The sequence below is a fragment of the Numenius arquata genome, chromosome 12 (genome assembly GCF_964106895.1).
Source record: "Numenius arquata chromosome 12, bNumArq3.hap1.1, whole genome shotgun sequence".
Taxonomy (NCBI): domain Eukaryota; kingdom Metazoa; phylum Chordata; class Aves; order Charadriiformes; family Scolopacidae; genus Numenius; species Numenius arquata.
The window spans coordinates 9,497,892-9,510,795 of record NC_133587.1 but is presented as its reverse complement, the minus strand read 5'-3'; the positions used below and the strand labels follow the sequence as shown (position 1 = coordinate 9,510,795).

The 12,904-nt window shown below is 37.9% G+C and overlaps 1 protein-coding gene across 10 annotated transcripts in view; it reads left to right on the top strand.

Annotated features, from left to right (window-relative positions):
• The window catches only part of STAU1 (staufen double-stranded RNA binding protein 1), a 33,810-nt gene that overhangs the window by 3,342 nt on the left and 17,564 nt on the right, over positions 1-12,904 (top strand). For 4 of the 10 annotated variants that reach the window (XM_074157250.1, XM_074157245.1, XM_074157243.1 and 1 more), the window contains exons 2-5: positions 7,360-7,637; positions 8,462-8,586; positions 10,892-11,048; positions 12,340-12,481. In XM_074157250.1, coding sequence (XP_074013351.1) covers positions 7,445-7,637; positions 8,462-8,586; positions 10,892-11,048; positions 12,340-12,481 — 617 coding nt within the window. In that variant the 5' untranslated portion in view covers positions 7,360-7,444. Of the gene's footprint in view, positions 1-2,598; positions 2,666-6,132; positions 6,275-7,359; positions 7,638-8,461; positions 8,587-10,891; positions 11,049-12,339; positions 12,482-12,904 lie in introns of those variants that run through there. The other 6 variants (XM_074157246.1, XM_074157242.1, XM_074157249.1 and 3 more) reach the window with 4 other exon arrangements.

Here is a 12,904-nt window from a genome sequence, read left to right as displayed (position 1 = left end):
CTCAGATACCTATGTCCTTTTGCAGGGACGGGACTTGGGGTTTGTGTTCTGGTTGCCCATCTGTGAAGTAGGGACAAATGAACTTTCCTGCTTTGAGAACAGAGTTTGTTGTTGATAAGGAACGATTAATCTTCCTTGCTGTGTGAGTGACGGGTCAGTAACTGTTCAGATGCACTATGTTACCAAGCATCTGCTTTTCAGGAAGAAATGAATCCTTAATTTTAAATCACATTTCCTATAGCTAAAATTTTGTCTTGGCTATTGTTTATGACATAATTTTTAGTTGGTGATGCCAAGAAATCCTTGTAATTTGAACCTTGATGTTTTTATCTGCTATCTGTTCTGTTTCTCATTCTCCTGTTCTCATTCCATCCAAAGCCCTCCCTGCCTGGTGCTGCTCGTCATGAATGAATGTAAGGGAAGTTTTAATGGGGTACGCATGCAAGTTCGTAACAAGTAGCATAACGAGAATGTCATAACTTCCAGCCTTCCGGCTGCGTGCATCCTGAGGAATAGGACACCTTTCCATATTCTGGTCCTGACAATGAATAAAACCTGCTTCTTTGAGGATTTAGTCTCTCTTGAATTTTGAAGTGGTTTATCGGAGTTCAGAGCAAGCCTGCGGTAGGACTCATGTGAGACCCCCCTTTTTGCTAAACCTGTTGTTTAGCAGCAAGGCCGTTGTCTTCCCCTGATGAGATATGAAAATGTGCTGTTCAGTCAGGTACACCCAAGTGTTGACAGTCATGGGAGTGCGGGCTGGGCGGGGCTCGAGGGGGTGAAGTAGCCCATCCCTCTGTGGTGTCAGGTATGTGCCACCCTTCTTCCCAATGGATGGTTATCAATCACTTGAAGTTTGCCAACAGTGAAGTCACCTCTGTCACCCAAAGCACTAGAGTTCATTGCAACCATTACTATCAGAAGGCATTTTCTTGATGTGTTTTAAAGCCTCTTGCCTCTAGTTCTGTCACTTTAAGCATGAAGAACAGGTTAATTCTTTTCCACTCGAAAAACTTATGTATTTGAAGACTGCTGGTTGCCAGGCCCCAGCCAGCCCTCTCCTCTTCAGCGTATACAAGGCAATATCCTGTAGTGTTTCTCTTATAGGTTACAGTTTTCTAAAGCTGAGTGTTTTCTGCTTTTCCTGCTTTGTTTTTGTTAACTGGCTCCACATCTGTCTTGAAGCATGGTACCCGTGTGTGGATGCACCAGCTGAGGGCTCGGTAACACCAAGTCCAGAGGAGAAGGACCACTACAGATATCTCTCAGGCTATTTTTCCATTTTCCATCTCAGTATGGTGATTGCCTTCTCTAAAAGCGCCTGTCAGATTTGGCCTGTGTTAGGTAATGGTGTTGTGTTGGTCGTATCTCTTCTCTCACTCTGCTGGTGTCGGTGGTTTTTCTGCCCTGTGTTTGATCAGCAGACGGTGCCTGCCCAGAACCTCACGCTTGTTCCTGCTGAGATCAAGTGATTGGTTTTTGAGCCTGGTTGGACCACCAGAGGTGGCTGGAGAAAATTCAGTTCCTTTTGTATAACTTGGTTTTGGTTCCACCTGGGAATATTATCCATTTCCTTGTTTTCCAGGTGCTTAGTTAAGCCTCCAGAAAAACTTCTGGAAGAAAAGTTGAACTGATAGGACTGTGATCCTCTCTTCTCCCTTCTTTACTCTCCAGTTAAAAAAAATAGGCGCTATGTCTGCCTTTTTCAGGCTCCGTACCCTCGGCTGTTCTGCGGGACTCCTCCAAGACAACTGGTTACAGTTCTAAGATTCGTTGTAGGGTTTTGAAATGGCTCTCCCAAGTAAATTCAAGAGCTTGTTTATCTACGTCCTCTTCTAACCTCAATCAAGATTGAGATCTTACGCGTTTTGTTCCTGGTAGTAATGTTGCTAGCATCTGCGCACAGTTGGCTTTAGTCATGGAAAAGAAGGATTAAACACTTTGTGCTATATTTGTAAGCAGAATAAAATACGTTTTGATTTCCATTTAGAGCAGTCCATGCAGTGACAGGTGTCATATTCAGTACCAAAATAATTTTATTCTAAAATGGTTTTAGCGAAGTTGATATTTTTATGTGCCTATTTATGAGTGAAATCATTAGACTGGAGATGTAGCCAAAAGGTAAAATCTCGATCAGATTTTGCAGTTAAAGCTGCCAGAGTTTCTCAGGTTAGTGGCTCGCTTTTGGTTTGGCTTTGTGAATTAAGGCCTGGGTAGAATTTCAGTAGCTGCTCTGTAAGGCTGTTGGGAAGAAGGTTGACTTCTACAGAACTGGAGGCCTTACTACAGAAGGTAAATTTGCACATGACTCTTCCAATCCTGCAAACAGCACTACTGTGAGCTTCCACTGTTCGTGTAAGAAAAGTCACTTGGGTTTGGGGAAGGAGCAAGGAAAGAAGATTCTTGGATCAGGGTGGAATTTCTGCTTGGAAAAACGTAGCTCTGTTGAGCAGTCTGTCAGTGAGAATTTAATGGTCATACAAATTCTCATCATCCAAACGGATGAGGCAAACTCAATGTCGTGGTGAGACATTTATTGCAGGAGATCTTTTTGTAGCTTTAGGAAGCAAAATGCTAACTCTCTGTTTTTCCTTTTAGGCATTTTCCATCATAAATACCCTATTCAGAACTAAATCCAAATCTTCACTCTCTGGATCTCCTAAAGGTACAGGAAACTTACTTAAAATGTTCAAGTTTCTTACCTTTTATTTGCATCATATTAAAGAACCACGAGTTGTGGTAAAACATGATTATCCACAGGAAGTGTCTGTTTTCTGTTTGATCCTCTGGCTTCTATCTGCAACACCTTTGAGAATTACAACACAAAAAAGCCCCAAGAGAACTTTTATCTGAAAATGCTACATTCTTTCTTTCATAAAGAAAGATTTTAATTTCTTTGGCAGAGTGGACCGAGACTGTGTTCACATCTTTGTGCGTTTCTTTGCTTGCCTTTTGGTTACCTTAGTGACTTCTGAACTTTGTGTTTTAATCTATTCAAAATTTCTGGGAATATTCCAGGCGTTGATGCGCCAAAAGAAGATAAAAATCTCAAAACTGGAGTGTGGAGCGGTGCTCTGTCATCTGAAAATCCATCTCTCTAAGTTTAGTATTGTCCATAGGTCATTGAATTGTTTGATGGCAGCCATTACCGTCATAAGGATAAGATTCTAGTGCAACACTATCTCAATAAAATCTAAAATATTAATGTCTGAGTTAGCAAAAAGTAAGTGTGGAAGGGTGGGAAAGGATCAAATTATGTGATTAGCTGCTGGCTGAGATGGTAGGAGTAAAACATTTCTTGGTTCACCTATCTTTTGATGTTTGAGTGGTTTTAAGTTCTGGTAATGCCTTGAGTATTGTACAGGGGTCAGTTATTTGTACTAGTGTTTGTCTTGAAGAGTTTGACGAAGCTAATCCTTGATTCTGTAGAAAAATCACCTGAAATACTGTCATCTCTATGTTTCTCTGTCCACTGGAACAGCCTTTATAAGCTGTTAGCCTCAACTTTCTGGATTATGCAGCTTTTTCTTGTTAGGATTTTGTAAGCCTGTTGTAGGGTAGAGGGCAGATTACTTCGTAAAAGCACTGTAAACCCTTTATAGGCCCCAAATAACCTGTAATTAAATGTGCAATGATGAACAGTGAGTTCTTATACCCTAGTGAAATACTTCACACAAATCAACTACAGTATCATAAACTTCACAGGTAGCTGAAAAAACCCAAACAAAATTCCAGTTTGTTTTGTCAGACTGTTCTTTGAAGTGGCTTGTCAAAGCATGAGCTAAATGTTTTTAAAAAGAAAACATAATATATATTTGTATATATAAACTTGTAAGGTATAATCTTGTAAGTTACTGCTTAGTGTCTAAAATTGTCAGAAATTTGTAAAGTGGAACTTCAACAATTCACAAGCTGTTTCTAATGCCTACTTTGCTTTGGTTCTGCCTGAATTCAATCTAATGAACTCTGAAATAGTCCTGAATTGGTGATAATTTACAGGGTGTAGATTCAACTTTTGGTCTGAATATAAAAACGTGAGATTGGTGTATTGGTGAAGGAGAGAGAAACGTGATGATGACGTAGCAATTTATGTAGAAATGACATAGTAATTTATGTAGAAACAAGCATTTATATTCACTTAGGTTAAAAAGGATATATTCATTGGAAAAGTTTTATTTTCATTGCAATTCAGTTCTCTCCCTGATAATAAATTTCTATTCAGCTGTGGCGAAATGCTGGCGTGCCCAGGTACTCAGCTACTTGAACGTCTTGGGGATAAACCTTGAACAGCAGTGTGTTCTACATGTTCTAGATTTCTATTTCAAGTCAAAATATAGCTTATTGATTCCTTAAAATTCCTTTTTGGTTAGGCATTGCAGCTCTTCCTTCCTCCCCCTTTAGAAAGAGTCGTGGAAAGGAGCACTCCCACAATCCTGTTGAGTACATCTTCTCTTTCTTGCTAAATTAATGGCTCCAGAGGCCAGGTATTTGTATGGTAATTTTGGTCATCAAATCATGGCTACACTTGTAATTGCAAAGAAGGGTGTGTGGGATTTAACAATCCCACAGATTTTACAGATGCAGAAAGTGAGCTGTGCTTAAACTCTCAATCCTTGGTTTCTTGTGAGGCTGGAAGTCTTTTGGGTTCCCAGAAGGTCCAGGGAGGCTGAACTCTTCCAGTTTGTGGGGAGGCTGGGGGAGAGCGTGTGGTGAATTCCAGCGAGGTGTGTGTCAGGCACTTCCCTGGGTCCTTGCTAGTCGGTTTAGATGTGACGGAGCAGCCAGGCCACTGGACAAGCTGGGCAATTGTGCTGAGAATAAGCAGGTTATGAGCTGTGGACGTGTCTGCAGCATTTTTTTTTTTGTCTGGTTGTCTAACGTGCACAGCTGAAGTCTATTCGAAATTGGATCGGTTTCCAAAACCTTATTGTTTCAAGCACTAGGATGTGACCTCAAGTCTCCACAGATTTTTGTGAATAATGGCTGAGTTGTCTGTCCTGAATATTATTCTAAGCAGAGGTGTTTGAAGAAAAGCTTTTTCAGGCTGAGCACTGATGACTGTAGCTCTTGGTGGAGAGAGAGCTGGGCAGAGAGTGGTCTGAGCTGCACCGCTGTGAGGTTCTGTAGTAATCTGCCGTAAATATAGAAGGTGAACTAATTATATCCTTGTCAGGGACTTCCCTTCTTGGAGAAAAAAAAAATTACTAGGAATTGGTATACTGTTCTTCTCTGCATTGTAGGACTAGAAAACCACTTTTAACGTGTATTTTGGAGCTGAAATTCCATGTTCCCTAAAAGCAGGTGATGACAAATAAATGAAGGATAGTGCCTTGCTTTGAAAGCAAAGTACTTGGAGGCAGAGTTTTCTGAAGCGAATTTCAGGCTTCCTTTGCAGCATGATCTGAAAGATCCTGATGTTACTGACTTCAAATTAAAAATTTTTGGTGTCATCTTCTCAAAATGTGTGGATTAGAAACTGTTTAACTTCAATTACTTTGAAGGGCATTGCACTTCAGCAAGAAAGGAGAAATAGCTTCTTTTTTAATGCACTTCAAGACTTTATAGTCTCTTCCAGGCAATTATTACTGTTGTATTATGTTTGAAAATTTTCAGGGTTTCTGGTGATGCTTCTGGGAATTAAACTTAGTAATTATAAAATTATTACCCTGGAGTCTTATTCTACATACTTTTCATCTTTGTCTTACAACTTCTTGGAGTTCCTTTAGATAGACTCCCTAACAGCATTTTCACAGTTACAGTGCACCCAATGGGTAACTTCTGCAAATTTAGTAGTCAAATATAGGATTTGTTTTGAGTAAAATCTACATATAGGTCATCTGAATTAATTTCACTCTCTAGTAAAAAGCAAAGTTATCCAACCAGTAGCATGATAAGCCTGACATGTTTATGATGTTTTTTCAAACTAAAAATATTCCAGATGGTAGATTTGTTGGTGTATCTGTTGTTTCCCAGTAACTTCTTTCCTCTTATGTAATAAATAAGTAAATAATTTTTTGTATCTGTGACTATATTAACCTAGGTTCTCCTCTTAGGCTTGTGTTGTCAGTAACTAGCTAAAAACTTCACTCTGACTCATTGCTGCTCCTCTCACATTTGGAAGTCCATTCACAGGTTCAGAATTTGAAGCGTACAGAGCACTACTGGAGTTTTGTTGCTACTAATAGATCCCTGGTGGTATCTGGAGCAGCGATTTCTCCTTTTCATCTATGAATTATGAAAGAATAAACCTTTCTTTGCTGCCCTAATAAAATCTGTAGGTGACCAGTGTATGTGTGCATGTGTGTGTGCCTTTTGTGTGTAAAATGTACTTACTTGGCTGTAAAATTTATTTTTAATAAATAAATTGATACGTGGACCGTAAGCAGATACGGGCAGCTGAGCTCTGGCAGCAATGACAGCCTTCAAACTGGCAACCTGTTAGTGTATATTTAGGTTTAACTGTCTGAGCATGAAGATAGTGTTGCATCTATGTGTAAGAGAAGTCTAATATTAATGTGGAGGAAAGACCTATCACAATACTTCACATCGACTGTGCAAGTTCATCACTTGGAGGTGTATTTTCTTAAATGAGCACGGATGCCCATGAGCGCTTTCGACACTTGTTGACAGTGTTGCAAGGCCAAATAACTCTAAATTGATGCTCGACCTGTGACTGAGGCACGTTCTGACATAAATAGAAGTAACCTTAAAAACACACGTAACCTATAAAGTTTATGAACTCTTATACCTTCGCTTTTTCCAGTCACAGCTACTTCGGCATCTTCTGCTGGACACTGGTTGTGTTCCCCTCATAAATGCAAGGCCTTCTCCTTGGTGACCCTGGGGGACAAAGTGTATGATTATAATAAAGGGTGCATGCTCTGAATAGTTGTTTTGTAAAGCCTGCATTTATTGCTTGCCCTTACAAGTTAAAAACTGTAACTTCAAATGGTAGAATGCATGAAATGTAATCTGTTCATGAAAGTTGCTCTTTGTTTAGTATAGAAGCAGTGGCTATCAGTTTAACTAACTGCATTTGCTTTGTAAGTGGATTCAGTGATGGGGAAAACAGATGGATAGTTATCTTAAATGAACAAGCATAAATAAAGCTTCTATACTACTTCTCTTTTATAAATGAAAGAAATGTGAAATTTAAATGATAGGGCATATAGATTGAAATATGTTGTTAAAACTGGATGCGTAAGTGATTTATTGCATACCAAATGGAAACAATGGGTGCTTGATTGGACACTTTTTCCCCTTTTCCCCTTTTTGTTGACAGAGAAATAATTTCAATAGATTGTTAGTTAGAGAATGCTAAATATTTAGTATAATCTTTTTTTTATTGTTACTTTTTAGGTCAGCAATTTGGCTTCATCACACTTGAGTTTGCCTGCATTCAAAGCTGTTTACCTACAGTAACTTGCTCTGGTTGGAAGTGAACATGTCTCAAGTTCAAATTCAGAATCCTTCTGCTGCCCTTGCAGGGAGCCAAATATTGAATAAAAACCCATCTCTTTCACAGCCTTTGAGTATTCCTTCTACTACTAGTTCTTTGCCCTCTGAAAATGCAGGTAGACCTATCCAAAACTCTGCTTTACCCTCTGCATCAGTTACATCCACCAATGCAGCTGCAGGTAAGATTGAGTGTCTCTTAAGTGTCTATATTCTTAGTGTTTATACATTCCTGATGTCTTGCACCTCCAAATACTTTAAAAGCATTTATCCAGCTACAGTAGCTTGTATAATGCTTTCTCCCCATTGAATGAAATCTGAGACAGATGGAAACATACTTTTCCATGAAGTCCTAATAATTGAAATGTTTGTAATGGTAAAGAATATTTAAAATTGTGTAACATCGAATTCTTAAAACATTGCTATCCATCTTTTCTACAAGTAGCTTGTTTTAAATACAAAAAAAGTATGTTGTTTGGAATAGTTTGTTTAGTTCTATTATCTTTAGTTCTTTTATGACTGGTTTAATGATAAATGTATTGTGCTAATAAAATATAACACAGAGAATAAAAGGTAATAAATAAAAAGTAGATAATAGGGAAACGTAGGAGAAGGAAAAAGAAATGAAGGAAAAACTGACTTCTTAAAATTATTCAAAGCAGGTGACCATGATGAATACTTAGAAGATTTGTTTCTTGAAATGTACTACATAAGATGCAAGTTAATGCGAGAGTCTCCTAACTTCACACCTCTGGCTTGCATTAAAACATTAAATATAATGATGTGGGGTTTTTGGCATGATCATTGCTTGGAAATCCCAAAGTTCAGTAATTTGTTGCTTGTTTGGCTAATGAGTAGAGCTGTCTATTCCAGAAAATCTTTTCTGAGAACTGGTGTATTACAGACAACTAAATGCTAAGCCAATGGGATATTTTTTTTTTAATTAAGAATTGTAGTCGAGTTCATAGCTACCAGTTCATTTATCTGATTTTATGTAATCTTTCAGCTCCTTCAAACATGGCAAACCCCAAAGAGAAGACCCCAATGTGTCTTGTGAATGAGTTAGCCCGTTTCAACAAGATTCAGCCTGAGTATAAGCTTTTGAGTGAGCAAGGTCCAGCTCATTCTAAGGTGAATATACATAGAAGTTTCTTGTTGCTGCTGTTTGTGCTCTTTCACTTTCATAAATGGAAAGGCAAAGTATATGCTTTTGGTGCAAGGTAACACAAAATAATGGCAAGGAATGGGAAGCTCCCCAAAGCCCTGATGGTGGGGAATTGTGAAGCTGTTACGTGTGTGCTAAATAGTTGCTTTCCCAAAGTAAATAAAGGTTGAACTTACCTGTTACCTAAAACTACTTGGCTTTTTTGAAAGGTTATGTTACCTCCATTATAAGATGCTTGGCTTTAACTTTTCATTTAATAAACCAAGGTTTGTTCATTGCAGACTTTGCTAAAAAAAATTGTATTAAATATGGATGATCTTCTTGCAATCACTTTCTAGGATGATGTTAAGCTTTTGTTCTACATCTTGCCTATTCTTTAAATTTTCTGGGTTCTTCCTGTGGTACATTTTAATATTTTGACATTGATCTCACCAACTTTAAAAGATGAAAATAGTTTCTTAGCCCAAATTATCACATGAGATGCAGGAAAATTTATGGCAATCATGTTTCTTTAGGAAAAATACTACATAAGGGGTTGTAGTTGGTGAGGTACAAATCTACATTTTTTTGATATGGAATAAGTTTAATACTTAATTTTAAGAGTTCTCTCTTGTGCACATTGTAACTGAATGTTACTTTGCTGTTGCTCTGTTTTGGTTGTAAATAAAATGAACCTTTCTATCCTAATTGCCCGATATTTGGAAAACAAGGATCTTGGTATATGTTCTTTAATGCTTGAAGTACAGTATGATTGAACAGCACTGAACATTCATCTGTTCTGGAACAGTTACTTCGGCAAAAGAATCCTTAGTTCTTCAGACTGGGAATATAGGAACACCGAGGGCAGAGCAGCACGAGGTGTGCATCCCGTGGCACGGCATGTCTTTTACAATGAGTCAAAATCTCAGCAGTACACAATTCCTTTGGTGTTCTGTTTGTATGCAGAGAGAGAGTTTTTCAGGAATACAGCAAATATACAAGCAGTTTGTGTTATTGCAAAGAACACCGAAGAAGGGAGTTTTAGCATTGTTAAACTTCTTAATCCTCATTGAAGATCTCTGTTGTATGAAGACTGAGGTCAAGGCTGAGATGTGTCTATTTAATCTGACGTAGAATCATAGAATCATTCAGGTTGGAAAAGACCCTTGGGATCATTGAGTCCAACCATCTTCCCTACTCTACAAAGTTTTTCCCTACACCATATCCCCCAACACCACATCTAAATGCCTCTTAAACACATTCAGGGATGGTGACTCAACCACCTCCCTGGGCAGCCCGTTCCAGTGTCTGACCACTCTTACTGTGAAGAACTTCTTCCTAATGTCTATTCTAAACCTACCCTGTTGCAACTTGAAGCCATTCCCTCTTGTTCTATCGCTGTTTGCTTGTGAGAAGAGACCAACACCAACCTCTCTACAATGTCCTTTCAAGTAGTTATAGAGAGTGATGAGGTCATCTCCTTAAGGGGTTTCCTGGAGAAGTGTTTGTTGTATGTTACAGGAATTGCCTTAAAATTGAATAATATTTAGAACTAAAATCTTTTGTTCAAAATACGTGTAATGTCAGCTTCAATGTGCAAAGGAGGCAAGGTATGCATTTATAAAAAGCATTAGAATAGCATTCAGAGCATTCGTTCACTTGTGTTTTCATTCTGATTGAAATCAAACTTCATTTAATTACCAGGGAGATGTTGGCTTGCTGTTGTCTGATTAATTTGTGAAAATTTAGGGCAACGTATATCCTTCCTTATCCCACATACTTAAAAAGAAGTGTGACAGAGCTTTGCTCTATAACCAAATAGGCTTGTGCTCACCTGTGGGCATGTAGAAGCTTTTATGGTGCAATGTGAACTTACCTTTCTTCAAACTGCTGAAAAGTATCGTTGAAAAAACCCCACAGTATTAAAGAATTACGTGGAGTAAAAGTCTGCATTTCAAGGTTGCTGTTCAGAGTAATGTTGGCATACCAGCTAGTCGTGTAGCCATCACCTCTACACACATGGTGTCTTTTGTTTTTTCGCCTATATGATCTCATGCAGGGTAGTTGCTAGCTACAATTACTGTGAAATACTTAGTTCAGAAATCAAGGAAATCCTATCGGTGTCCAAATTGTTTAAAATCTGGAGATGATATAGTCGTTGAGGAAAGCTTTGATTACTGTATTCTCCACTTTTGCATCACTAAAAGACTCAGTGTTTTGCGTAAGAAGGTCTAATAAATTACGTGAATTCTGAAGCAGCTCATAATAAAGTTAATGTTTTCTATTTTTGAGGTGTTTACAGTGCAGCTGACTCTTGGGGACCAGCACTGGGAAGCTGAAGGAACTAGTATTAAAAAAGCGCAACATGCAGCAGCTGCCAAAGCTTTGGAAGGGACAAAATTCCCTAAACCTACGGCTCGTCCATCTCGTAGTGAAGGCAAGAATCCAGGTATACATCACAACAAACTGATTTTAAAAAACAATTATAGAACACACCTTTCTGGTTTTGGTATGTAAAAATTGCATAAGGATGAATAAAAATAGTGACTCTGCATATTTAACAATGGCAATTGTCAGGTTTTGTGAGAATGTGATCTTGATTTAGTCTTTGATTGTTGTAGGTGATGTGATAAAAATAATCATATTAAGAAGTTAGAAGTGTAGGGTTTTTCCATCAAGTCATTCAAGCTTGAAGAACCCACTGCTTAACTTACTGGTTTGTATTGTAACACTTGGTAGAATCCTGGAAGAGATGTTTATCCTAATCTTAAAAAAAAAAAAAAAAAAAAGAAAACTAAGTTAAAAAAAAATCCAGTTGAGTATTCATAAAGTACAAACTAGCTTCACATGTGATTGTTTTGCATTTACTCTTAGTCACTTGAATTCAAAGCTATTGGAGCAGCATTAGTATGTTCAGCAAAGGTTAAAAGTTACCTTTTGTGCCAGTTGTATTCTGATATCACATAAATTCTTTCTTTAGAAACACTTTGTACAGTCAACGGTGAAACTATTAGAAGCTAGCAAGTACTGATTGTCTGCAAATCTGTTCCATAATTTCCTTTTTCTTTTGGCAATTGCCATATAACAAAATAGTGTTGTACTAGATTACACACTGATTTTTGAGCCAGTGAGGCTTGTGATAGGAAAAATGACCACTTACGTGAGTGTTCTTTCTCAAATCAGAGTAGTCAGGGAGTCCGTTCTTCATCCACAGAATATCTGCATTGAGAGAAATGTTTATAGTCTTCATTAGCAATATACCTTCCTTTAGAAAAGACAAATTGCAGTTTGAAAGTGAAGAGCCATAAAGCCCCTTTTAGGTCATTAAGTACAAAGAGAAACATTTGATCATTATCAGTAAATAACAGAAACAGTAGGTATGTAGCATGTCAATTTAATTTAGAAGTATTTTCTGGGGAAGAGACATTTCTGTTCTGCAGACCACATTGTTAGATATGTAAAATAAATTGGTAGCTTCAGAAGTTTAAAGAAAAATTAAAAAAAGCCAAACAGCAAATGCATTTTTTTGTAACAGGAATTGTCACAGCTGTACGGGGCTGCTAATTTAATATGCATCATATAGACTTATTTTCTTTGTGTTCATTAGCACTTCTATTCAGAATTCATTCAAGATATTGCATATGGCAAAACTTGAGCTTGTTTTTCCCTGCTTTGAGACAACAGGAGAGTTTAGATTGTTTCAGTTCCTTGTGACTCTCTTTACATTCCTTTTTATTTAGACAGTGTAACCCCCACAGTGGAGTTAAATGCACTTTGCATGAAGCTGGGAAAGAAACCTATGTACAAACCCATCGATCCTTACACGGGGATGAGATCCACCTACAGCTATACTATGAGAGGTGGCACTTATCCTCCTCCACGGTATGTATTGTTTAATTTTTTGGTTTTGCAGCCTCGTATCTTTGAACTTCTGCTCTCTTCGTCCAGTGTGTTGATGCTATCTTCTGAAAACTGGCTAAAAATACAACGTCCCTTAAAGGGATATTCAGCTTGAAACATAGCCAGCTTATGAAGCAAAAAGTTTTGATAAGTGCACCCCATTAGTATCTGTAATTTGTCTTAAGTATTTTTTTTTTTTTTTAGGGGGGAGGGGAAGGAAAGGAAAAAGGGAACTGAACCAAATGATAAAGCATTTTTGAGGGCATTCAGATGTAGCCAGCTTCACGAAGTGAACAGCTAAATATTAGTTTCATGCTTCTTGCATTTCCTTTCTATGTAAAAGCAAAAGTGAAGGAAACAGTTTGATGCTTTGTTGAAAGCTATTTAAATTAAAGCTTCAGTTTA